General features: G+C 48.2%; 1 protein-coding gene across 1 annotated transcript; it reads right to left on the bottom strand.

The window, feature by feature from the left end:
* Positions 1–636: 636 nt before the first annotated feature.
* stx1b (syntaxin 1B) lies at positions 637–25,903 on the bottom strand. The gene is made up of 10 exons (XM_030089019.1): positions 25,397–25,903; positions 11,438–11,512; positions 10,228–10,327; positions 6,300–6,374; positions 4,593–4,666; positions 3,654–3,762; positions 3,362–3,435; positions 2,734–2,871; positions 2,522–2,632; positions 637–1,213 (listed from the first exon to the last, which is right to left on the bottom strand). The coding sequence occupies exons 1-10, from the start codon at positions 25,424–25,426 to the stop codon at positions 1,133–1,135; spliced, it is 867 nt and encodes a 288-aa protein (XP_029944879.1). The 5' UTR covers positions 25,427–25,903; the 3' UTR covers positions 637–1,132.
* Positions 25,904–26,282: the final 379 nt, after the last annotated feature.

Below are 26,282 nucleotides of genomic sequence, written 5' to 3'. Positions count from 1 at the left end.
GTTGGTTTTTTTTTTTTCCTTTTCTTGTTCTGTTGTATTTCCTTTTTCGTTACTTTTTAAAGTGTTGCTTCATTTTGGAGAATCTGCAGAACAGCTTTGACGGCCTTGCTGCTCATTGGCTGCCTCAGCTAGGGGAGGCGGGACGAGTCGTCTGTCCTTTTTATTATCTAAACTGCATAGATTAACTGTCCGTCTCCTCCCTCCTGAAACCCGCCGACCTCCCGCCCTGCCCACATGTCCCCTGTCAGTCAAACCTTTTTTTCCTGCCACTGGCCAATCAGATTCAGCGGGATGACCAGAGCTCCCTCCCCCCTGCTCTTTGGTTGGATCGCTGTTACAGGAAGAGGAGGTCGTTGTAGCGGAAACCTGCCACGCAGCAGCGATGGCCCCCGCCCTCCGACCGGCTGACCGGCGGCGAGAGGGGCGTGGCTGAGGTGTGGCAGCTCCCCTCTGATGGGCTGACTGGGGTGAGGGACACGAGCAAGCAACCAATGAGAGGGGTTGTAAAGAGGCGGCTGATGGTGGGGTTGGCCCCTCCCTCCCGGAAACAGGGGGCAGAGGGGGTTCTGTCGGAGCCCGGGGGACATTCCCCAATGTTCCAGAAGGCTCCGGAACATTGTGGAACTTTGGGCCGTAGAGCTGAGAGCTCAGAGGGCCTCCCACCCTGCAGCTGTCACCGTGGCTGTCTTCGGAGACTCCCGAAAAAACGAAAGAAACGGTTAAAAAATAAGAATCAAGGCAAAACAAACAAACAAGTGAATGTGGGATTCTAGGTTTGTACAGGTAGCTAACCCAAGTGTTGCTTCATATGTTCAATACATTTACATGTACATGTTTAATAAATAGGTTTCTTTGTACCCTCTTTTGTATATGCGGTATAGTTACGTCAGCTATAATGTGATGGTGTTTTTATTGTGTTTTTCTCAGTTTTGGAGCCCCGCCCGTTCCCTGCTCTTTCCTCTGATCTGTGATTGCTTCCTTTATCTCTTCCTAGCTGATTGGTTTTCTGTCTTGCATCTGTATTTCAAGTTTTTGTGTTGTTGTCGTCGTCGTCGGTGTTTCTTTTTCTCTGCTGGCTGTCGGTCGGACGGTCGGTCGGCGTCGATCATCGTGGCGGCGGGGGCGGAGTGTCTTAAAAGCCCAGCGTGCCGCCGATGGACGACGCCAGGACTACGCCGAGGATGACGCAGCAGATGATGATCATGATCTTCTTCTGCAGGAGAGAAGAGGAACAGAGAGAGACGATGAAGATGGGACAGGAAGAAGACGTAACACGCCAGCGCACTACTGTGAGTCACCTCCGCAGGAAGACCTCCACATCGCCCATCGCACACTTCCAACAATTCCTCAATAAGTATCAAAGTTCTGCAGAGTCGAAGGGGAAGTATGCAAACCATAAGGGCTGTGATTGGTCAGTTGTACTTGGTCATGGGGCATGTTTAAGGAAATCCTCAAGTGGTCCAGATGATGGTGTAGTAAATGCACTTCACAGGAGAAGCATCATCCACAGCACTTTGCGCACCTCCGATAATGTGGAGGACACCACGCAGGACCCTAGCTCGTAGTTAGCCGCTCCAGTCTGCTGGCTGGCACCTGACGCTGCCAGTTTTTGGTGACAAATTTGTCACGACTACTGCAAATCCATAACCAGAAAATGAACACGATCACTGAGTTTCGTTTGACATCAGCCGGATCTAGAAAGGGAGACGGCGGCTCCACACCGATCCTTCAGTGCAGCTGTGTCAGAAAGTGCTGAATCATGGTCAGTCGGAGACTGCAGGTGTGCAGTTCGGTCACCATGGAGACAAAATGACCCGCAGGTGTGCAGCCAGGTCACCATGGAGACAAGCGGACCTGCAGAGAGGGAGGGGCACTGGAGCTCTGCAGTCAGGGGGTGGTGGGCCAAGACAGGAGGACTCCAGTGAAGATCGGTGACTTCAAAACAGGAAGTTAAAGGAAATATTCTTTGACAGGAAGCGGTTAGAGGCTCGTGCTGCACATCCCGATCAATTTTCTAGTGTTTGTGATGTTTTACGTTCGAAGAGCACAGTGCAGAGCTGACTGAGAGTCACGCTGACTACAAGAGGACAGACATGAATACATTTTCATGAACTGTGCATTATTAACTGCATTAATCAACTTAACCGCAAATCAGCTTTTCGGACTGACCATCAGAGATATCAACGCACTGATTGAGTCAAATGAAGTTGGCTCTCTATGAGCCATTTAATCCTGGAAGGGCTACTATGTAGCCTGAACTCTAAAACACAGCCGAGTAATCACTCTCATTTTTCTAATCCCTGTTTTTTTTTTTATGGAGCTTTATTATGAGTCGTGGAAAAACTGAGTTAATGAGAGTTCAAACAAGGACAAAGCACCAGAGTCACAGCACTCCATCAGCTTTGTGCAAGAGAAGTTCAGAGTTCCTCCACCCCGTGAATGCCTCATCAGTCTGCTCCTCAGTGACGCCGTGACTCGGTGACCTGGAGCCATATGATGGGTTCTGGTGGGTAAACGTTACCTTGCGGGCCTGGCTCTGGTATTTGACGGCCTTCTTGGTGTCTGAGACGGCTCGCTCCACGTAGTCGACGGAGTGCTCCACGTTGTACTCAATTCTGTCAATCATCTCTCCCTGAAACACACCCCGTGCACAAACCCGGCCAGACTCAACACACACTGGAGAAACTGCTGCCATCTGGCAAGGAGATGCGGTGCGAACGCGGCGTGACGTACCTGACTTTCCACCAGCATGGCCATGTCGACAAACATGTCATGCAGCTCGCGAATGCTGTTTTCCAGCTTGATGATCTCAGTGTGTCGGGTCTCGATCTCATTCAGAGCCTGTTTGGTCATTTGAGAGTCCATCTTGATCTGCAGGGGGAGAGCTACAGACGTTAGCGCTACACTGCTAACCCAGTGCCGTGATCCAGCAAGGCACGTTAGCATGACGCTGCTAACTCACTGTCATCATCCACTGAGATCCAATGCAGGGAGCACTGGTTGAAAACATGGATGGCAGCAGATGTCTGGACTCACCTGCTCTGAGAGGAAGTGAATACCTGCTGTGAACCTGCCTCACACTGACCGCCTGTGACATCCCCGGTGGGCGTGTCTTCAGCCAGAGGAGCTCAGGTTGACAGCCGGTGTTCAGTTACATCACAAACCTCAGCGGCTCCCGCAGAGACCTGAGCTTTTAATTTGAAGGACGTAAAGCAGCTCCTTCACAAGAAAAGCTCATCTCCTCGCGCCCAGTATTGTGTTAGTGACAATGACTGCCTTCACTTGATGTATCAGCGCACCTCCAGGCCATTCGGGATGCCAAATGGCGCAGGTAAACATGTGACTCAGGTGCGGTGCTTACATCATCGGTGAAGATGGCCAGTTTGCCACTCTCCAACATGTCCTCCAGCTCCTCGTTGGTGGTGGTTCTTCCAGCTGCGGACAGGAAGCAGAGAGAGCACCAAACGGTCACATGGTGCATCGTCACCACACCTGACCTCACCTGATATCACCTGAACAGACTCACGCCAAGTCAGCGAAAAGCAGCTGAACTGTAACTACAACCTATAACTACAACCACTACGCGTGGTTAGTGAGCGGCAGATGTGATGTTAGCGTGTAGCAGACGTGTCGTTAGCGTGTTTCAGACTCACTGATCTCCAGCTGTCTCTGGATACGGTCCTTGCAGCGATCACGGTACTTGGACTGCGTGGTGTTGTACTCAGTCATCACCTCCACAAACTTACGTGACAGCGTCGAGTGCTGCGAGAAAACGTGGACGGAAGGACTTGTGAACAGACAGCCGGCACCACGCTCTTCATCTCACAGTCAAATGTTTTTTTCTTTTTCATTTTGACTGGTAAATAAAAAGAATGAGTGGAAACTTTGCAGATCCTGCTGTTTATCGTGAAGTCAGATGGACTGCACGTCTCCTTTAAGAGCCAGGTGCACTCACACCTTCTTCTAGTAGCAAACCAAGTACAGACATGGGTGTGCTTGAGTCTGTGTGGCCGCTGCACTTCTCCTCTGGTCCATCAGGTGGCAGCAGACTGGATGAAGAGATGCTGTAATGATTACTGACCTTCAAAGTATCTATGAGGCTGCAGACTATTCTGTAATCGTTATTGACCTCAGACTAGGAGATGTTTAAAGCCGTTGGCTCGTTTTCAGTATTGCCTGATCAGCAGTGCTTTAACTCCTAATCTATACTTTCATGAAATAACTTACTTATAGTTACTCCAGTTGCTTTTGTTGTGGTTGAAAACCGTTGCAGAGCTGCTGTTTCTTTGCTTCTTAATCAATGTGTGACTATCATTAACAAGAGGAACTTTACCAAGTAACTAAATGGCTTCACTTCAGTTTTGCATTTTACATTGTTAATAACATTCACCCATTCACCCAGGGATGTGGCTGCCATACCAGGTGCTCCATCCACAGGAAGCACAGGAACATTTTCAACATGGAGAATCAAGCCAGCAACCTTCAAACTGAAAGACACCCGCTCCACCGGCCAAGCCACAGCCACAGTAAACTGGGAGGGTAACTCCAAATTCGCCCAGCAGCTCTCAGCTGACTGAGGACAGATGTCTGACCTGTGTCTTGCGGATTCGGAGATCTGCTGATGATCTGTTGAGACCCTCCTCCTGCTCGATGCTCTGCTCGATTGCTGCTCAGACACGGAAGGAAAGAGAGAGAGAGAGAGAGAGAGAGAGAGAGAGAGAGAGAGAGAGAGAGAGAGAGAGTTATTTCAAGCAAAAAAATCACATGGGAACTTTTCTTGAGAAAGACTGTGTCTATGGAGAGCGGTTATGGGCTCTGTACAGATGGTCCAGACTGATGTCCAGACTGATCAGTGTCTCTCAGCCCTCCATGATGTCCCGGTCCAAGGCACCGCCTTACCTTGACGTACAGACTCCTCCCACCAGGAAGGACCAGAGGGTTACAGGAGGTCCTTCCTTCCTGTGGACCTGAAACTCTACAACTGTTCTGCATCGATACTTTCTATTTTACGATCAAACTTTCTATGTCTACAGACTGTGTTCATAATATTGTTATGATTTTTTTGTGTGTAAGTATTGTGTTTATTTCTGGGAGGAACTGTGTGTTACTGCAGATTTGAGCAAAATTGTCAGAAACAGCTGCTGTTTCTATTTGCTGATCATTTTATGTGACTGTGTGTGCATCGTTGCTAACGTCTGTGTGTTAGTGTGTGTCTCTAACCTGTACGTGGTTACCGTGGCGACCAGCCACAGGTCAATCTCGGTGTCATGTGATGGTGACACCATGAAAAATGTGCTTATATAATATTTTCCACTGCGTGTGTGGTCGGGTTTGGCAGACATCGTGGAGACAAATGTCTGTTGGGTGACACACAGGGACTCGACCAAATATGTGTGTGTGTGTGTGTTCATGAATATGTTGTGGATAAGCTGCGCGCATCTCCTCACTGCAGCTCACTGAGCATCCGCAGCTTGGTGTTGATGCATCTTCACAGTTCTGCTGCTGCACCGTCCCGACCCCGCTTCAGAGAGGTCAAGGTGGGGGAAACGCTTGTGCTAAAACAAATGAGAAGCAACAAACCCTGCAGATCGACAGTGCATAGACCGCTGACTCTGTGTGTGTGTGTGTGTGTGTGTGTGTGTGTGTGTGTGTGTGTGTGTGTGTGTGTGCGTGTGTGTGTGTGTGTGTGTGTGTGTGTGTGCGTGTGTGTGTGTGTGTGTGTGTGTGTGTGTGTGTGTGTGTGTGTGCGGACAGTAACACTGGTTGTCACCTCGTGGGGATTCCAATTATAGCTTCATCTCCAACATCGCAGTCCTCAGACTGCATATAGTGTGTGTGTGTGTGTGTGTTTGTGTGTGTGTGTGTGTGTGTGTGTGTGTGTGTGTGTGTGTGTGTGTGTGTGTGTGTGCGTGTGTTGGGGTTGGGGGGGCGGGGTTCCATCCTCTGGCTGTCTACATTAAAGCAGTGATGTCCTTGAACCTTTACAATCGTCAACAACACTGCTGGACCTGTGCTGTGTGTATGTACAAGTGTGTGTATATACATATATGTATACATATACATATATATATATATATATATATATATATATATATATATATATATATATATATATGTATATATATGTACATATATATGTACATATATATATATATATATATATATATATATATATATATATATATATATATATATATATATATATATATATATGTACATAAAAAAACTCAGTAAATTGTTCAATGAAACTGTCCATAGGCATTCAGTGAAAATCTTGAGCAAACTGACCAATTTCCTACCTTTTAATTTTGAGCGAACTTTATTGGCTGTCTTCTTGATGTCAGCTGTGAGGTCCTCCAACTCCTGCTTGGTCTCTGCACAAAGGAAAAGACACAGCTTGTTACAAAAAGTCAGCCGATTTACATATTTTCATGATTTATTATTTCTTTTCAGCATGACAACACTTTGAAACGCTCTGCTTTGGGACACGCCCACTCCAGAAGACACGCCCCCTCCAGTAGGACACACTGACCCCCCCTCTCCATGAGACACGCCCACTTTACTGTCAGATCTACAGCTTTAAGATGACAAAAGTAAGATTTAATTAAGTGAAAACGTGGAGGCACACGCCTGAAAAATGATTTCACTGGAACAGAACAGTCCTTTATGAGGAGGAGGTGTAGTGACAGGAGGGTTGTTGAGGAAAGTGTTCAGAAATATTCATTCATCATTTCATGTTTCACTGTCGTGTGTTTTAAGATGATTTATTTAGGTTGTACTGAGAGAGTCTTGAGGTGGGGACGGGGGGAACTCTTGTGTGGTTGTTGTTGCTGAGGGGATCGATAAAGGAGGACACACTCAGAATCAGTCTGGAACACAGTGTGATTCATCTCGTCTTCATCCCAGCTCATTTATCCACCTTTAACAGGTTCGTAAATTGTATTTAAATCCAAACTGTGTCCACATAAAGTCCCGTATAACGCTGAGTGTTCAGAGGAATTATTTTCATTTAAAAAAAAAAAGAAGGAAAGTTGATGAGTGTTGCTGGAGTTTACTCTTGACAGTGATTGACACAAGGTCTGTGTTAAACGAGTCACGAAGACAGAGTGTGTCTTGAAACAATATTTTCTTGTTTATGTACCTTCTTTTAATGTTGAAATTCCAGAACAAGTGGTTTTTCTTTATTCACACACACCAGTGGCCTGTAGACTCAGCATGGTTAAGGGACTGTTCACAATGTTGATGCTTAAAATGACTGTAGGAAAAAAACAGACGCATATCTACACACACACAGGGAGAACATGCAAACCACACAGAGTACTAGACAGTAATTGAACCCAGCGCATTCCGCTGTGAGGTAAGAGGGCTAACCACTGTACCACAGTGCGGCTTCCCGTTAATTGCACTGTTTGATACGTATATCAGCTGGAGTTGTGTTGATCACATTAATAATTGAAATCCGTTTTATTGAAGGGGCAAAAAAAAGGTGAAGCAGTGTCGTTAAGGGAGCTGTGTAAGAAACTGAGAAGGACTAAAACTGAAATAGTAATGGGGAAAGAGATTTAATGTGTTTTGCAGTGAGAGGAGGAACAGCAGGAGTGGAGGAAGCAGTGGAAGAGGAGGAGCAGCGACAGGAGGAGGAGGAGGAGGTGCAGCTGAAGGTGTGGTGTAGCTGCAGCAGTGCAGTCAGATTTACGAGTGCTGCAGTGCCACCACTCCTCCTCCTCCTCCTCCTCCTCCTCTGTCTCACCATGAGACACCCCCCCCCCCCCCCCCCCTCCCCACCAGCCCCCAAAATCTTACTCTTGTGGCTTTCGTCACGTGACGCGAATGTCAGCCACGTTTCACGGACCAATCCAACACAGGCTGTTGAAGTCTAAGACTTTTCAGAAACGTTCTGACATCCAGATCCCCTGAACCTGGGAGACGTGCCTCCCCGAGAGGAGGCAGAGCTGGAGGCTTCTGGGGTGTCCTTGTCCATTCGCCTGATGGATAACGCTCAGATAATCAAGAAATTCCTTGCTGGAAAATCCCGAGGAGAGGATGAGAATCTGAGGTTGCTCAGAGCGGTGGATACTGTGGGTTTGTCTTGGTTGGCAAACCTCCACCGTATCGCTGGACCTCGGGTGCAGCCCGCTCGCACTGGGGTGGTGGTCCCAAAGTCTGTGCCAACTATTGAGGTATCACCCTTCTAAGAATCCTTGAGGAACTGCTAGACTAAGACCCATAGTTGAACCTGGGATACAAGAGAAACAATGCAAAGTCTGTTCAGGCTGTGGAACCATGTACCAGCTTCTCGCCCTCTCGCAGAGTATCGAGGGGGCACGGGAGTGTGACGAGCCAGTCTGCATAGGTAAACCCAGAGAAAGACTATAATCGTGTCCCTTGAGGGAGGTTCTAAGGGAGAATATAGAACCAGAACCACTGCAGCAGGCTGTCTGGTCTTGGTACCTCTGCTGTGAGAGCTGTGTCCATGTGTGAGAGCTCTGCATTCAGTAGGACTTGCTCGAGGTGGGTGCTGGACTTTTCATGGACATGATGCTGAAGCACGGTCAAATCCAGGAGAGCATCATGTGGGAGGAATGTCACCGTCATGCAGGGGCCTCCAGCATTTCCTGGAACAGTTCCAGACATCCAGCGGCTGGGATGTGGACCAGCACCTCCACGTCAGAATCCATGACTGGGAGAAGTGAATAGCTTGTTCTCTCTGTGCGAGTAGCTGAGTTTTCTCTGCAGAGTGGTGGGTGTCGGTCGTCCTGATAGAGAAATGAGCCTTTCAAGGGTCTCAGAAAGAAGACTGGACTCCGACCTGACCCTGGGTTTCTGTTCAGGTGAACATTGGCAATAGTGTCCGTGTTTTTTGTGGGACTTTTCCCACACACCATGGACCGTGTGTGTGTGTGTGTGTGTGTGTGTGTGTGTGTCTATTGATTACCTGATGTATGTGATGAGTCTGGCATAATCAGATACAGCTACAACAACAACTTCCTCATCGATCAACACAGGGAAACCAGTGAAAGTCGACAAATTTATCAACACGCAGGACTGATCGGTACTTTAACGGGTAGCTCTCTCCCCATGGCGGCGTAAGGAAGGAAAAAAACTTAATTTCCCACGTAGCATTTTACTTTAAAAAAAAGATAAAAGTGAAAATGGGCATGGCTTATTTGTTAGAAATAAATGCTACTTCTGTGATCACAGTGAGATCTTCTGGTAGCTGTGTGTTACCCCACTGGTCAGTAAGCGTCCTGAAACTCTTTATTCGACATTTAAAGTACATTTAAAGTCTTTGCAAATAAGATTTCACAAAGTGAAGTGTGAACAAGGCCTTGTGTTTGTGTGGCCGGAGCTTTAAAGAACCTAGCGTAGCTTCAAAGTTGCATTTTCTACGTAAACTTACAGAGAAGTGTCGTCAGAAAATCTCCGTCTCCTCAGAAGTTTGACTTCATGCAGATTACAGACGCCACAGCAGCATGCAGGAGGAAACACAGGGGGCGGAGTCAGGGACTGGGTGGGAGGAGTCAGGGGTCAGAGGGCGGAGTCAGGGAGGAGGGACAGAGTCAAAGAGGGGCGGAGTCAGGTGGGGGCGGAGTCAGGACATGAACAGTAAAACAGGAGGAAGCAAAAAGGAAGAAAAAGAAAAAGAAGTAAAATCAATGGTCATGCGAGAACAAAAGAGAAAAACAAGCAGAGAAAAGGAAAAAGAACAATTAAAACTACTGAAGCTTCCGATTCGACAGAACTTCTGAACCTTCAGAGATCACCTACATTTCTGAACTTCCTGAACCTACCCGGCTTTCTGGACTTTCTGATCCTGCTGAACGTACTGAACTTATCGAACCTTCTGATGTGACCAAACTTACACAACCGACTGGACTCATGGAGCCAACTGAGCAGGAAAACCAGGAAGGAGCTCCAAAAGGTCGACCGAGTCCCTGCTCCACCTGGAGCAGGCTGGGGTGGAGCGGGGACTCTGTCTGACAGACTTGGCTTGAAGCCTCAACGGTGACATTGACTCATTGTTGCTGAGTCATGGCGTGCCCCCATTCTCCCCCCATCGCTCGCACACACACACACATACACAACGGTATGACGGATGGCAGCACGCCAGCCTTTTCCTCGGAGGCTCATCACGGACACTAACAAGATCAAGTTTCACTCAAAGGTCTGAGGTGGACCCACTGAAGGTTTCTTACAGTATTCATCATTGTGTGTGTGCAGACTCACTTTCGTCAGGGTTGGGTGCGGCCAGGATGGCGCTGTGCTGCTTCTTGACCTGCTCCACATCCTCCGACAGCTTCTCTATACAGCCTCGGATCTCCTCCACCTGAACACACACACGGTGAGGTCAAACACACACACATACACAGTGATTTAAAGTCAACACTGGCTGGTCGTGGTCTTCAGGCTCTCCATTAAAGGAGTCATATTACACAAAATTCACTTTAAAAAGGAGTCTTTACAGTCATATTACCTCCCAGAGCCTCTGTATGAGCCCCCAGAAGTGAAAAATTCAGTCACCTCCCTCAATTGCGCACTCCACTTTTAAGAAAATATACAGTGAAACACGCGATTCTGAAATCTTCCTCTTCTCGACGTCAGAAAGAGGAACACCACTCCCCCTCTGAAGAGGATCCAGCCTTTGGGGGTCCCTGGATAGGTGGTTATAGTAGTGTGTGTTGCCGTAGCCTCATTAAGACGTTCAAATTTAAAAATGGTCTTTTTCCTCCATGTCTCGCTACACCACATTTTTGAAAATGAAACTGAAACTTAAGCTGAGGTGGGCGTGGCCAGAGGCGTTCAAGTGCATCCCGGAAAGTAGGCTGTGAAAATCAGGCTGTTCGGAGGAGGGCTCCTCAGAGCCACTTTTTGGACCGCTCAAACGCCCGAACATAAGATGAATTTGGGGCAAACAAACTTATATACTATGTTTTTGGGCTTCTGCGACCGATATGACGTGACTGAAAAATTGCATAATAGGTCCGCTTTAAAAAATAATACAAGATTTACTCATGGAAAAAAACACACATCTAAAAACCATCCTGCTGTCAGAGAATTCTTTAATACGATTATATATGCCTGATATGTGGTTTAACCACAGCAATGTGGCTCCTGTGTGTGTGTTTGCTCAACTTTGTGCATGAGTGAGAGTGTATGTTGAAGTATGGAGAGCATCCAGTGCAGACTGAAGAGTGCTGGAAGAGATGGAAAGGGTCAGGAAATGTTCTGCAGAGCCTAAAGTCATAGATTGACTCCTGAGTCGAGAAGCTAAAGTAGTTTGACATCGAGAGGGTTTGTTTTGATTCCGAAGGAAAATTAAATTTGTTTCTTACTTTTATCTCCAGTAAAGAGATGAATGAAGCAGGCGCACATAAACACTGTCCAGTTCATTCTGCTTCAGTTACTATGTGTGTGTGTGTGAGAGAGAGAGACTCACCTGCTCGAAGAACTCGTCCATGAAGTGGTCCCTGTCCACCTGCACCACCTCCTCATCATCGTCACTGTCCTTAGCCTGTAAACACACACAACCAGCGGAGTGTTAGCACTGATAAAAACACACACACACACACACACACACACACACACACACAGACATACGCCTCGTCCATCTCATAGTTTCTCAATAAGAAAAACAAGTGAAAAGTTGAGTGTTCTTTGATGAAGAAATGTTTTTAATGTTCAGGACAGCTGGTTGGTGAATGGACAGATACTCATGATCATAAGTGAGAGATCACTCATGTTTCATCAGATGTGTACAGTAGGCGGGAAAAAAAAAACAAAACAGACCTCTGTGGTTGAATAAACATCAGAGGACTCAGTTCTCCAAACAGTAGGAAAACTAACTAAAACTAACCGAAACCAACCAGATTTCATACAAAATGTCTCTTCTAAAGCAACCACAGCCTGACATAATCAACCAGTTAAACTAATCCTGACCAAAGTCTGCCAAGTCTTCATCCAAACCAACCAGATCCACCAGAAACCAACCAATCTGTCCAATCAGCCAAGGCAAACCAAAACCAGTGAAATCCAGACAGAAGATCCGTGAAAGCACTTTCTGTTCGTCTTTAGTGAACAATAAACAATTCAAACTAGTTGAAACCTTTGTAAATATATTAAATTACAACACGCTGAACTGGAAATGAATGATTTGAACATCTGAAGTGAGCCTTTGTGCAGTTTCTGTTGTTTCTGTGATTTTTGCTCTTTACATCGACAGCGACAGAAAGTGCTGCGTCGAGATGCAGTTCAGGGTTTATTTACAGGCATCTCTCTCCCCTCGTCCCTCCCCCGTCCTCACCCTGCGTCACTGTGACTGCAGAGGAGACTCGCACAGGGTCAGAAGCAGACGGGAGGACACACAGTGCTGCAGTTTGTTCAGCAGTCGAGTCCCTGAAGGATCAAGTCCACCAAGTCCCACACTGACCGAAAGACCAGCACCGCAGACCGGCGAAGGCCAGCAGCGAAACTGCAGAGACGTAGCTTAAAAGCACAACAGTAAAGGCACAAACTGACAAGAAATGGCAGAAAACAAGAAAAAAACACAACAGCAGGAAATAAGATGATCCAGCAGGAACCAGGAAAAACCAGGATCTGAAGTCAGACTGTAGCTACAGGTGATCTCTTCAAATCTCTGAAACCTGATTGGTCGAACCATCTGTCTCCTTCTCCCACCAGACAGACTCAATCAGGGGTGGAGCCGCTGCCGAGCAGCATGGGAAACACAAAGCTGGGTCTGCTCTCAGCTGATAAGGTGGGGACTCCGCCGTCCACCAATCGGCCGCCTCCGTCCTCCCGTCGGAGAGGTGCTCGTCTTTGTGTTGCCTGTCAGAGCGCAAACACACGGCCTGACGGGGCGTATTTCACCTGTGATGGGTGAACTGCTCCCGGTTCGGCCCTCGACGGTTTCACATCAACCAACGTACATCTGGATCCTGTGAACGCTTCCAGTTGGCTTTGATCCAACTGAAGACAACATGACCAGGGTCTGGCAAGGCCTGACAGGGTCTACCACGGTCTGACAAAGTTTGATAGGGTCTACCAGGGTATACCAGGATCTGGTAGTGTCTGACATGATCATAGAGGGCCTGACAGGAGCTAGTAGGGTCTGACAAGGTCTACCAGGGCCTGATAGGGCTTGACAGGGCTTGACAGGGTCTACCAGGGTCTGATAGTGTCTGAGATGATCTGACAAGGGCTAATAGTGTCTGACAGAGTTAAAAATGGCAAGAAAATCCCTGACAGAGTCTGACAGGATCTACCAGGGTTAAATATGGTTTGAAAGGGCCTGACTGCACCTGACAGGTTTTGGTACCGTCTAAGATGGACTGACAGAGTCTTCCAGGGTCTGACACGGTATTACCAGAGTTTGATGGAGTCTAACATGTTTTGAAAGGGTCTGGCAGGGTCCGACAGGGCTTACCAGAGTCTGACAGTGTCAAATATGGTCTGGAAAGGTCTGACAGAATCTACCAGGGCTTGATAGGGTCTGCCAGGGTCTTATAGCAACTAACATGGTCTGACAGATCCATAACAGGGTCTGGCAGGGTCTAACATGGTATGAAAGGGCCTGGCAGGGTCTAACAGGGCCTGGCAGGGTCTAACATGGTCTGACAGGTCTACCAAGGATTGACATGTTCTGATAAGAGCCATCAATATACTTTACTATATCATTTTGACGTGTTTCTTGAAGAGCACCGTTGAAATGCTAACCGACTGAAATATTTGATTTAATTTAGCAGTTTTTGAGGAGGTCAGTGTTCAAAGCCCTCATAATGGAGAAATATTGAATTCTGTTTCAAATTGGCATTAATTTTAACTGAATTATGAAGCTGAAATGTACCAAATATAAAAGATGATCTAAAGCCTATGTCTTCAGAAACTGCCCAAAAAGACTTGATGATCAGACACGTTAAGAGTGTTCCTGGATTTTGGTTTTTGAGTTTCTTCACTGAGCGAAAGAGGACTTTTCCCCTGCTTTTCTCTGGCTTGCTTGCTTGCTGTGTGTGCGGCTCTGACTCAGACGGTCCCTGAAGGCATTGCAGGGCTCGTCCTCCGGATGTGACAGCAGAGGACTCGCCGACCTTCACACGACCAACTGATCCCACACACTCCAGAACCACAAACAAGACCCTCGGTGCAGCCTGGGTTTTATCAAATTACTGAATTATAGAAGAAACAAAATAACAGAAAAAAAGTACAATCAGTAATATTCAATTCCCAAGACAATAAAATTTTTAAAAACTGGCAAATCACACACACGCGCAAACGAGAGGTCAGAGGTCACAGCTGATGGGAATAGCTGAGGGAGGCACACAATCACCACACAACAATTAAAAAATAACCACGTAAAAATAGTAAAACAACCCCAACATTAACCATAAAACAGCCACATAACTGTCATAAAAATAACTAATCAAAAATAACCACACAACAAACAAGTAACAATTCTTAAACAACTGCTAAGCTACAATCATTAAATATTCCCAGAGCAATTATTTAAAACACAACCCCACTACAATCGATGCACAACCGCAACAATACAATTGTAAAATCATCCCGAAGAAATTATTTAAAACAACCACACATCAACCAGAAAAACCACATAACCGTAACACAATATCCATAAATCAATCAATCACACAGCGATGATGAAGTTACCCTTTACATGACAATCATAACACAACCACAGAAAAGCACAACAACCACAAAACACACAGTGTCTGTGTTCCGGAAACCTCCAGAGGTTTTGTGGTTTTAGGTGATCAGTTATTATTCTTAACATCCTGTCAAGCTCCTCACTGTGTAACAGAACATGGTTTCTCTGTGTGTCCAACTGGTGGCCTGCGGCCCCGAAGTGGCCCCTGTACCGGCAGGTTATGGCCCGAATGCCAGTTTCCATTCATAAAGTGTTTCCTTGATGCTGAGGGAGGATGAAGATCAGCTGACGTCGCATCAAATGACTCCTAAAGTACTGAGTATATTTCAAAAGCCATCATATCACACGGTCAAAACTGGAGACGTTTTCACCAAGTGGGCTCACTCGCTCACATTCGGGCCTTCTGGCAGAGAGGAGGCGGCGTTCCGGGCCCTCTCGGCGACGGCAGGGGCCCCTCCCTGCCGTGGAGGCTGGAAGCAGGACGGAGATGAAGACGACGGGAGGATGGAGTGGGGGAAGGGAGGAACAGGCGGAGGAGGATGCTGGGTGCTGGAGGGTGGGGGAGGGGAGCGAGGACGGAGAGGCTGCTGCCGCCGCTGCTGCGAGCACGATCAAATATCTGCAGAGGGACGTCGCAAACGCACAGAAACCCAAACACGTCAAGCACACCTCTGAGTCAGGAGCCGTCGCTGCAACACACTCCCCGTTTAAAAACGACACCTCACACACATTAAAACCTGTGAAAGCAACGATTCCTGCTGGACCGTCCAACACGTCCCCGCTCAGAACCGGAGGAAGGAAGAGGATGGAAATGAGTTTTCGTCTGTGACACTGCGCGCTACAGGCAGTCCGACTGTGAGATGTTTAATGTCATCGGGTCATTTCAGTTCTGCCGGTCTGATTGACAGTTGCAGTGTGACTGTAACTGTACCCGCTCTGTTTCACTCCCCTTCACTGGAGGAGCGTCTTTAACACCTTTAGGACATCAAGCCTTGATGAGCATTTTTGAGATTAAATTGTGACGAACATTGGAAGAAAAACAAAAGATTAAATTAAGAAACAGTTTGTTTTTTTTTTGAATACTGATTTCTAGTGGATTTTTTTTGGGCTGTTTCTTTCCTTCGTGTGTATTTGCCCCTCCCCCCTCTTGTCATGCAGACTTAAATCAGGACGTTGACCTCAGGTGTCACACTGTGTTCTGCTGCTAGCAGTGTGTGTGTGAGTGTGTGTATGCATGAATACACACAATGTTACAGTGTGTGTGTGTGTGTGTATGTGTGTGTCTCTTTGCATGAATAAACACACTGTAACTGCGTGTGTGTGTGTGTGTGTGTGTGTGTGTGTGTGTGTGTGTGCAATAAGCCATGCCAGCAGCGAGCCGCATTACCCACAATCCACTGGGAGCCCTGGCTCTACCCAGAGTCCATCTGTGCTCAGTGAGAGGCATCACCGCTCGGGCTGAGTTCACCTTCAGAGACGCTCCGAAATCAGAGGCTGACGACAGCACCTGAACGCACCATCAGTCTGAGTTAACACAAGTCTAATATACACACAAAACCACTCACACACACAGAAAACACACAAAAACCAGCTACAGGACACCTGGCTACACAAAAATCCACTACACAGCAGTGTACAAGCACAACAACATGCTGAAATATCAGTGTGCTGCACAAAAAATCAGGATATGCTAGCTAACAACCAGCTGTGCAACAGTGTGCTACACAACAACCAGCTATGCTAAACAGCACCGGTTAGCATCTCCGTCTCTATGACAGTCAGTGGTGCTGCTTGACATGTCTGACCCAGAGTCAGTGGGAAGATGCTCTATTTCACTGTCAGACACACTACATACTGAAAGCCAACACGGCGAGGGAACACACATGAGAATCAGAAAATATGAATAAAAATAAATGAAGGACATTAAAGCTGGACTGAGGTCAAGTCTTCGTGTCCTGAAGTGTTCTGACCTCAGGGTCACATGCATGCAGACTTTAGTGTTTAGTTTCTGGGACGTTGCCATCATGAATTATATAAATCCAGACATCAGCGTTTCTCTCAGAGGCTTTCTAAAGACACATACATACAGCTTTTCTTTTCCTTTTTGCAGTGGACGTTCTGCTTGCAGTTCTGGACAGCCCCATTAAGGCTTATTGGTCAGGCTCTGAGTGACTAGCACTCTTGCCTCACAGCAAGAAGATCTTGGGTTCAAATACGGGCCAGGGCCTGGGGCCTTTCTGTGTGGAGTTTCCATGTTCTCTCTGTGTGTGCGCGGGTTCCCTCCGGGTACTCCGGCTTCCTCCCACGAACCAAAAACATGCATTTAAGGTTCACTGGCGACCCAAAGTTGCCCCTAGGTGTGAATGTAAGTGTGTATGGTTGTCTGGAGTGAACCTCGCCCTCATCCATATGAAGCTGACCCACAGTTTAGGAACATGAGAAACAGCACAGCGCCAACTACATCTGATTTGGGGCAAAGTCATAATCTGTCCCTTTTGGTGGAATCCTGCTCTCGACCAGCTCTGCCTTCTGACCACATGGATTTCTTCTTACTCAGCTCAACGATGACTTGTTCTGTTATATATTCTCAGACTTGAAGAGCCGTGAGGATAATACAAGATCATATCTGTACAATCCATCAAAAAAGGATTTTTCCACAACAGCTGCTCAAACTATGAATGCGTCAGTCAGTCTGAGGCTGAAGGATTCTGAGACATGAGGCTCCCAGATCGCTGTGGTGGATTTTCACCTGAGTTAATGTGACTGAGAGTCAGAACCTCTCCACACATCTCTGTTTTCATCTCTTCCTGGACACTTCAGCCTCCTGACATTCTGTCCAGTGGAGCTGCAGTCTGAATGTGGGTGTAATACCCCTCCTGTGCACTAAGTGGCAGTATTGAGCCAGCGTGTTGACGAGCTGCAGCCTCTGCTGTGTTCCTATTTAACCTGCAAGACAGACGAGACGTTGCGTTCAACGCAGCACTTCTCGTCAGTCAGCCAGTCGAAGGTTTTTAAGGTGGCTTCATAGGTCAGAATTTCACCTTCGTCTCTCCTCCCCCTCCTCTTCCTCCTCTCCTCCATCCATTACTGGACCCTATAAAGACCTCGCCGCCGCCCTCCTCATCCTTTTCTTTGCTCTTTATTCAGCTGTGAGGTCCCTCTGGCATTTGAGCTCTGAAAATCCAAACTGACTGTTTATTTATAGACGCAAAGAAAGACGACAGACGCTGCGTTTGTGTAGGTGTGTGTGTGTGTGTGTGTGTGTGTGTGTGTGTGTGTGTGTGTGTGTGTGTGTGTGTGTGTGTGTGTCAGACTGCCGGCTGAGACGTCTCTCAATGTTGCCGAGAACAGAGAATCGAGAGATCAGAACCTGAAAGTTCACCTGCACACACACCTGTTAGCTTCAGACCCCGTTTACACAAAGTTCCACCTGAAAACACGTCGGATTTGAGGTTTCCTTGTTTTGCGCTGACGCGAAGCTTTTGTGAAAACTTTTTAAAACGTTGTCTGTTTACACAGCAGTGGCAGAAACACTACTAACAGATGACGTGCCACTGCTACTCGAATTTACTGATCCAAAGAGCAGAATGAAGAACCGCTGCTCCTCAAATCAGCCTCGATGGCGTCTGACGGGAAACGCCGGCGACAGACTCGTGACATCAGTGTGACTCTCGCGGCGCCGCCTTCGTTTCCCATCACCCCGTGACGGCATCGGGACGGAGATGTGGGGGAATTTGGCCTTCGCTCCTCCTCTTCATCAAATGTTTTTCCCAGCAGCCGATTGGCTCGACGGACTGCTTTCCGATTGGCCGAGACGGAGCCGTCAAGTCTTCAGGGTTCAGGGGACGGAGAGGAGGATGGAGTGAAGGAGGAAGACGAGAGGGTGTGCTGCTCTTGTGAGGCTGCTGGCTGAGCTGTGGGGGAGGGGAGTGTATATATAATACATGAGGACACACACACACACACACACACACACACACACACACACACACACACACACACACACACACACACACAGGAGCGATAACAGGACCATTAAATGGAGACGCCACTATAAATCACATGACCTGCCTCCTCTAACCAATCAGCCCACACACCGGACTGTTAGGTCAGCAGAGCGCTCTGTGTGTGTGTGTGTGTGTGTGTGTGTGTGTGTGCGTGTGCGTGTGACCAGTTTAGATACAGTTAATTCATCCTGAGACTGTTTGCATGCACACTGAAAATCTGATCATTCTCACATTTCGCTGGTAATCTGATTACCCCAGCAATCGTGCATAATGTGAAGTGATAACAGCTGTAATCTGATAATGAAGCAATGAAATTATCGTAGTCAGATTACTCCCGTGTCTGTGTGCATGTATACACGTTAATCTGATCCATTCCCGTCGTTCACAGCAGCGCACGTGAATGAAATTTGCCGAATGTGGCGCTCAGCGGCGAAAAGTTTTCAAAGAGTGGAGGAGCGAGGAGAAAACTGCCGACGCCGCCAGACTTCCTGCACTGGTGCAGCTAGCATTAAAGCTAATGCTAACAGTGTGAATTTAGCCGTGTTCGACCAAATCAGAGCCAGTTTTTTGGAAATAGCAGGACGTTTCATCCAGTCGTCACTTACAGTACACACCAGTGTTTACTTAGACGTGACGTCGTTTGTATTTTTGCTACAAAATCACTGGTGTGTTAAATGGAGTGTGTGAGTGTGTCGGTCCAGCTGTTGATGTAAAGACTGCGGTGTTTAACCATCTGTGTGAGGACCTTCACACAACCACACCTATTACTGTCTCTGCTCTCTCACAGGTACAGACACACATTTGGTTTTTGAATGATGTTTAATTCAGTTTGGAAGTTGGTTATACCTTCTCATTTTAGCCGCTTGTGTTCGGTGTGTTTTTATGGAAACCGCTGGGTGTGTGAGCGCGACGTTAAAAGTGGGTAAAGACAAACAGGTCACCTTCACAAAGACACAGCCTCTTTGTAAAGAGGAGCGTTTATTTTTAGAGCTGTAGAATAAAGAACACGTTTAGTTCATGTTGCCATACGACATTTGAGCTCCCTCCACCTTCATCTTCACCTCAACACACACACACACACAGACACACACACACACACGCACAGTAAAGTTAAGCTCCCATAAATATAGAAAACAAGGCCACAAACACACATATGTGTTCAGCACACGTGTGTATTGTGCACGTCCTATCTGTGTAAATACAGCCCGGCGAGCACACACTCGTCCATCTGCCGCTCTCATTAATGAAACACGTCACCGTCCGTCTGGGGCGCGCCGGCACTATAAACAAACGCCTCTCTGACTGTCAGGTGAGTCATGTGACCTCTGCACAGGTGAGACCCTGCAGGCCGCCGCCTGAACATACAGCCCGCGCACCTCTCTCTGTCTCACACACACTCTTTCACACACACACACAGATTATTTGTTTCAGAGTTTCTCTCTTTCTCTTATCCGTCCCCTCAGACAGAAGCTGGGTCCATGGGTCTGATCAGCAGGACTCAGTCAAACCAAAGATAATGAGATGTTTCTGTTGTTGTTTCAATTCAACGGACTGTTCACTTTCAAAGAGTTAGTGCAGAGAAATATCCCTTTGTTTGTTTGTTTGTTTGTTTGTTTGTTTGTTTGTTTGTTTGTTTGTTTGTTGTTCAGGTTAAAAGTCTCTGTAGTTGCTTAATGACTCCATTGGAGTAAAAAAGATCTGCACACCTGCAATATTGATGTTAAAATCATCTGAGAGCATCACTGCAGGCCTCACCCTCCTCCCCACACACACACACACACACACACACAAACACACAGAGCGGCGGGGGGCAGCGTCACAGTGAGGTGGAGGATTACATAAAAACATCCTCATTACTACAGAGCTGCTGTTACATGATACAGAGGAAAACATCTGTCAGCATCGGCAGAAGGACGGACGATAGTAGGAAGAGAAGAAGAAAGTCTGGTTTCTGTTTTCACACGCGGAGGATGGAGGGAGCGAGCAGAGGAGGAGGGGTGGAGTGATGGAGGAGGAGGGGAAGTAACGATGGAGGGATGAGGGAGACGTAACAGAGGAGGAAGTGTGCTGAAAAGAAAGGAAGGGATGAAAAAGTGAGAGATGGATGATGGATGGAGGGATTACATAGGTGGAAGGATGATGGAGGGATTATAAATGGATGGATGATGAAGGGATGGCAGAGGTGTGATGAGGAATTATAGATCAAGGGAGGGATTGAGGGGTGATTGGTGGAGTCATGATGTAGGGATTAGAAATGAAGGGACGATAGAGGGATGATTGAGGGATTATGAGGATGATGGATGGAGGAATGATGGAGGGATTATAGGAGGATGAAGGGATGATGGAGGGGTTATAGAAGGATGATAGAGGGATGATGGATGGAGAGATCATGGATGGAAGGATGATGGATGGAGGGGATGATGGAGGGATTATTGGTGGAGTTATGTAGGGATTATAAATTGAGGGATGATAGAGGGATGACGGAGGGATTAGAGTAGGACAATGGAGGGATGTTGATGGAGATCTGATGGAGGGATTATATGATTATAATGGTAGGATGATAGAGAGATGATGGAGGGATGATGGAAGAATAATGGATGAAAGATGATGGAGATCTGATGGAGGGATTATTGATGGAGTTACGCAGGGATTATAAATTGAGGGATGATGGCGGGATTATAGTAGGATGATAGAGGTGTGATGGAGGAATGATGGATGGAGGGATGATATAAATACTACAGGCGGAGGGATAATCGAGGGATTATAGGAGGATGGTGGAGGGATGACAGAGGTTGGATAGAGAGATTATTATTAAAGGTGTGATGATTGATTATAGATGGCGGTCTGATGAAGGGATGAAGGAGGACAGGACAAAGGCAGAGTAGAAGTGAAGGATGGAGGAAAGGAAGACGAGAAGCGCAGATGTTTTCATAAATATGGAGCAGTGAGACTCAACTGCGCCTCCTGGAGGCAGAAGGTGGATAAACAGCGGCCTCTAGTGGTGGCTTCCGATAGCGCTACACTCACTGTGTGCGAAGTTTGAACGATTCTGAAAACTGAAGTGAATAGAGTGAAATATGAAGAGGAGGATCCGCAGAGTGAAGATCAGAGGCTGAAAAGCAAAATGTGAGAGAAACGAATAGAAACTAGAAATGGTGCGTGATGATCGTGAAGACGACTTCCATCGTCCGTCTCAGTGAAAACTAAAAAAATGATCCTCAACTGGTCAGAACGATCGGAGTAAAATTCCAGCAGCAGTTTGAGATGAAGTTTTTCTTTTTTCTTTTTTTTTTCCCCATCAGCAGCGACTCTGACCACCAGCCTGAACCCGACTTCACTGACAGCCACACAAAACCCAGTTTGGTGTGAAGCGTTATGGCCCGGGAGGAATCGAACCTGCGACAGCAGCCAGCAGCTCGGCTGCTTCCAGGAAGCCATGGCGGCGTGGGTGGGCCACCCACTGCTGCCTCACTGAACCACCACCATCACGGCGATGGGTGTAGCGCACCTCTGTTGTCATGGAAACATTAGCAACAGTCGTTCTCCAGTTAGCTGACAGGTTTTAGGGAAGGCTGTATGCATAATGCACAGGGCTTCCAAAAATGTTAATCACAAAGCACAACCTGACGAAATTAAATATTTCTTTTTAAATCATTCAACAAGAAGGAAGTGTTTCCCAGCATGCTGTTGGGGTCCGTCCCTATACGTGAATGTTTCCCACCACTTGCAGCAATTTAACTAAAACTACTCAAACATTTAAGCTTTTAAGCATTTTGCCATCATTTATCTTGTTTTTGTTCCTAACTTAAAAAAAAAACACTATTTTCTCTCGTGGTCACTAAGGAATCAAACATGGTGAAAGTTCTGTTTTTAAGTGAACACACACACACATCTGCAGTGTTTTGGAGGTCTACTGACGTGAGATCGGAGCTCTGAGACACCGAAAATGTAACTCTTCAAAAACACCTGCCATGATGGAAACATTCCAACTCCATCTATGGGGGAAAACACAACTTTTCTCAAACAGTTCTTCTGCTTATGGACAATAAGAGGGTTTTCCTGCAGACTGTCATGACTCCCAGTCCACATCCTCCTGGACTTGGGAGTTTCAGAGTCGACAGTCACCGTAATAACAATCCAACTTGGTGGTCTGTCCATATACGTCTGTTAAAGTTTTGTTGGTGTTGTTTTCTGCACGTATTCCTGTGTAATTAATTTCTAAACCAACCAGCAGTACAGTGACAGGACGGTAACTCGAGGCCTCACACACTATAAATACATCCGTTTCAGTGTTTTGACCGTTTTCATGTAAACAGACATTGTTTCTAAAATTTTGTTTTGTAAATGTGAAACCTTTCTGACACAATAATGGAAAAACGATGTTATGTTTTTTTTAAAGGTTTTTGGGTGAATGGGGCCTTCCTCCCATCCTGCCTCCCCCTGTTGCTGCTGTCATCATTAAAACCACCACTAGAGGGAGACGTGCGTCTGGGCGTCAGGTGAGAAACAAACACTGATCTGTGTGTCAGAGCGTCTTTAAATCCTCTCAGACCTGATGTGGGAACTGGATCTGATTGGTTGAAGATGACACGTGCTTCATCTCATTGTCTGATGTGTTTATAGTTTCAACAGGTTAAACTTGTGTTTTCTCCAGTCTGGAAACATTCAAATGACTTCGGGTCATTTCCTGACATATTTTCTTTTCATATTTTTGATCTGGAGCATTCCAGTTCATCCAAAATCTGAAAACTCATCCTGTGTCTCTCCATGCCTCAGCATTAATCCCACTTCCTGGTTTCGGCTCATTCAGCAGCTGTCAAGTGGAGACAAACCTCCAGACGCCGAGAAGATCAGCACTTTATTCACATTCATTCATTCGCTCTGTTTGGTGCGCTTTTGTAACAGGAGGCCGAGGGAAGGAGGGATGGGAGGATGATGAAGAGGAGACAGAGGAGGGGAGGAGGAAGCTGAGAGAAGGTTAAAAAAAAGAGGGCTGGAGGAGGATGGTGAGGAGGTGGACAAGAGAAGAGGATGAATGGAAAAGGAGAGGATGAGGAGGAGGACCATGGAGGAGGTGAGAAGAGAGACGAGGAGGAAGATGTGATGGATGAGGACGGAGGTATGGACAGCAGTGCGGTAAACTCAGGCGCTGCTGAGGCTGTCACTTTTCTAATGCTAATTACCGACACACACACACACACACACACACACACACACACACACACACACACACACACACACACACACACACACACACACACACACACACACACACACACACACACCGTGCAGCTGCTGATTCATTGATCACAAACTATCGATCAGGAGTCGATCCACCGACGATCCAGAGATGTGACCCTCAGCAGGAGGAGGTGCGGGGGGAGGAGATGCAGTGAAATGAGAGTTGATTCATAAAAAATGTCGGGCGGCTCGGAGACGGACGGATCCGGAACATGTGAGGAACCTGACGCGAACCTGCTTGAACCCGCCAGTCGGCGGGAGGCGCGTGGAGCTGCTGCAGAGTTTGACCAGCTGACGGACAGACCCCCCCCCCTTCTCCCCCCCGACATCCACCCCCACCCAAAAAAAAAAAAAAAAAAAAAAAACCCTCGATCCGCCCAAACCGCCGGCATCAGCTGTTCGCTCCGAGCGGCCGCAGAAAAGACCCGCATCGCCCCGCATACGCCGCACGCGCGTTCCCACCTCCTCCGGGCTCACCCGGTGCTCAGCAGCCTCACAATCAGAAAATGGGTGAGGCTGTGGGACAATAAAGACCCCCCCCCCCCCCCCCCCCAGTTATCACCCGACAGCAGGAGCGGCTGGCAGCACGCGGAGCGCTCCGTCCGTCCTCCGCGCCGCGCCGCGCCGCTCCACCTGCGCCCTGATCCAACCAGCCCCGAACCCCCCCCACACCCCTCTACCCCCACCCGGTCCGGACCGAGGTCCCCACACACACTCTTCATCAGGGAGGAGGCGCGCGCTGCGGCCTCGGGAAGAAAAAAAAAAATCACTGCATTTCCAGTTCACCCCCCTCCTCCACCCCCCCATCCCTTTCCCTCCTTTACCCCCCCACACTCCTCCTCCTCCTCCTCCTCTTCATCAGGTCATCCAGGCACGCACGCATCGACATGCACGGCAGAATCAGAATTAGCACGCATGGGAGCGTTTTAAGCCGTTTTCTCTTTTCCCGTCATGCACGCAGCGCTGCGTGAGCGGAGGAGCGGCGCGCGCGGCGCGGCGCGGCGGCGGCGGCAGGGCCTCTGCGTATAACGCGCCGCCACTCCAGCATCCGCCGTTAATGACTGGGGGAAAAAAAAAAAAAAAACGTAAAATGAGCGGATCCGCGGCGCGGCGCGAGGCCGCGGCCGGTGCGCCTCCCCGCCGCGGACCGAGCATCCTTCTCCCATCACCTCCATTTCAGGCTCCCGCAACTCTGCGGCTGCACTTTCACGCACTCTGTATTCACAGCGTGAAAGCAGGCTCGTGGAGCCGCAGCGCAGCCTCGCGCCACACGCAAGAATCCCGCACAAAATCCCGTTAATTGTGGCGGCGCTTCCTGCGCGCTGCGCACCGCGCCGCGCCGCGCCGCTCCTCCGGAGGAGAGGCGGCGAGGCCGAGAGGCTGCAGCGGCCGCAGGAGGAGGAGGAGGAGGAGGAAGAGGAGGAGGAGGAGGAGAGGTGGGAAGATGGAGGCCGTCAGGGATGGGAGAAAGAGGAAAATGTCAGCTTACGCTTCGCAGTTCCGCCGTACGGTCCTTCATGGTGTCGCCGCGCCGCTGCCTGCTGAAACACGGAGAATCGGCCCTGGTCCGGGGGGGAGGGGGGGAGGTTTCCGACGCCGCGTCGCTCCGAGATTCCCCGAAGATGTCCTGTGCGCGTCCTCCTGCTCGGCTCGGAGCTCCTCTTCGGCTCTCCTGGACTCGGACTCAGAGATGGAGGGAGGAACAGAACAGCGCGGTGTGTGACGCGTCTCCGCCTTCTGCCGCCGCCGCCGCTGCCGCGTCTCCGAATTCTCCGCTTTTTTTTTTTTTTTTTTTTTATCCTCACAGCCTCCTCCTCCTCCTCCTCCTCTTCTCCTTCTTCTTCTCCTTCTTCGTGGCGCTCCGCCGCTCTGGCTCCGGATGGCCCCCCCTTCAACGCCGCGGCTTTTCTCCTCTTCCTCCTCGGTGCGGTCGCAGTGTGGCCCCGCAGCGCGCAACGCAGCAGCCCGGCAGGAAAACCGAGCGAGAGAGGGGGGGAGGAGGGAGGAGGGGGGGGGGGGGGGGGTGGGGGGGGTGGAGGGGGGGTGGTACTGATGCTGCAGAAAAAGAGAGGGGGGGGGAGGAGGGAGGGGAGCGATGCGGAGGGGACGGAAAATAGTGCGCATGCGTAGTTTTATCTCCGCCCTCCATCACCCCCCCCCCCCCCAAACAGGTACACCTCAGAAAATTACAATCATGAAAAAGTTAAGTATTTTTGTTCACACATTTCAGAAAGCAAAGCCTGAATGTTGTACAGATTCCTACCACAGAATAAAATTTTCAAATGTGAAAATTCAAAATTCAGTCTCAAAAAATTGGAATATTGTGAAAAAGTTAAATGGAAAGTCACAGTATTTACACTTTTCTGCTTAAATAT

Source organism: Salarias fasciatus, chromosome 4 (genome assembly GCF_902148845.1).
Source record: "Salarias fasciatus chromosome 4, fSalaFa1.1, whole genome shotgun sequence".
Classification (NCBI taxonomy): domain Eukaryota; kingdom Metazoa; phylum Chordata; class Actinopteri; order Blenniiformes; family Blenniidae; genus Salarias; species Salarias fasciatus.
The sequence above is the reverse complement of the archived record's forward strand: the minus strand, read 5'-3'. Positions and strand labels throughout refer to the sequence as shown.

Bases quoted from the DNA above. Each gene is read 5' to 3' on its own strand.
- stx1b (XM_030089019.1), bottom strand. From the start codon at position 25,426: ATGAAGGACCGTACGGCGGAACTGCGAAGC. The intron at 3,436-3,653 runs GTGAGTCTGAAA...TCCTGTCCGCAG, and splicing joins CCAGAGACAGCTGGAGATCA to CTGGAAGAACCACCACCAAC. The intron at 1,214-2,521 runs GTAACGTTTACC...TCTCTCCTGCAG, and splicing joins ACCAGAGCCAGGCCCGCAAG to AAGAAGATCATGATCATCAT.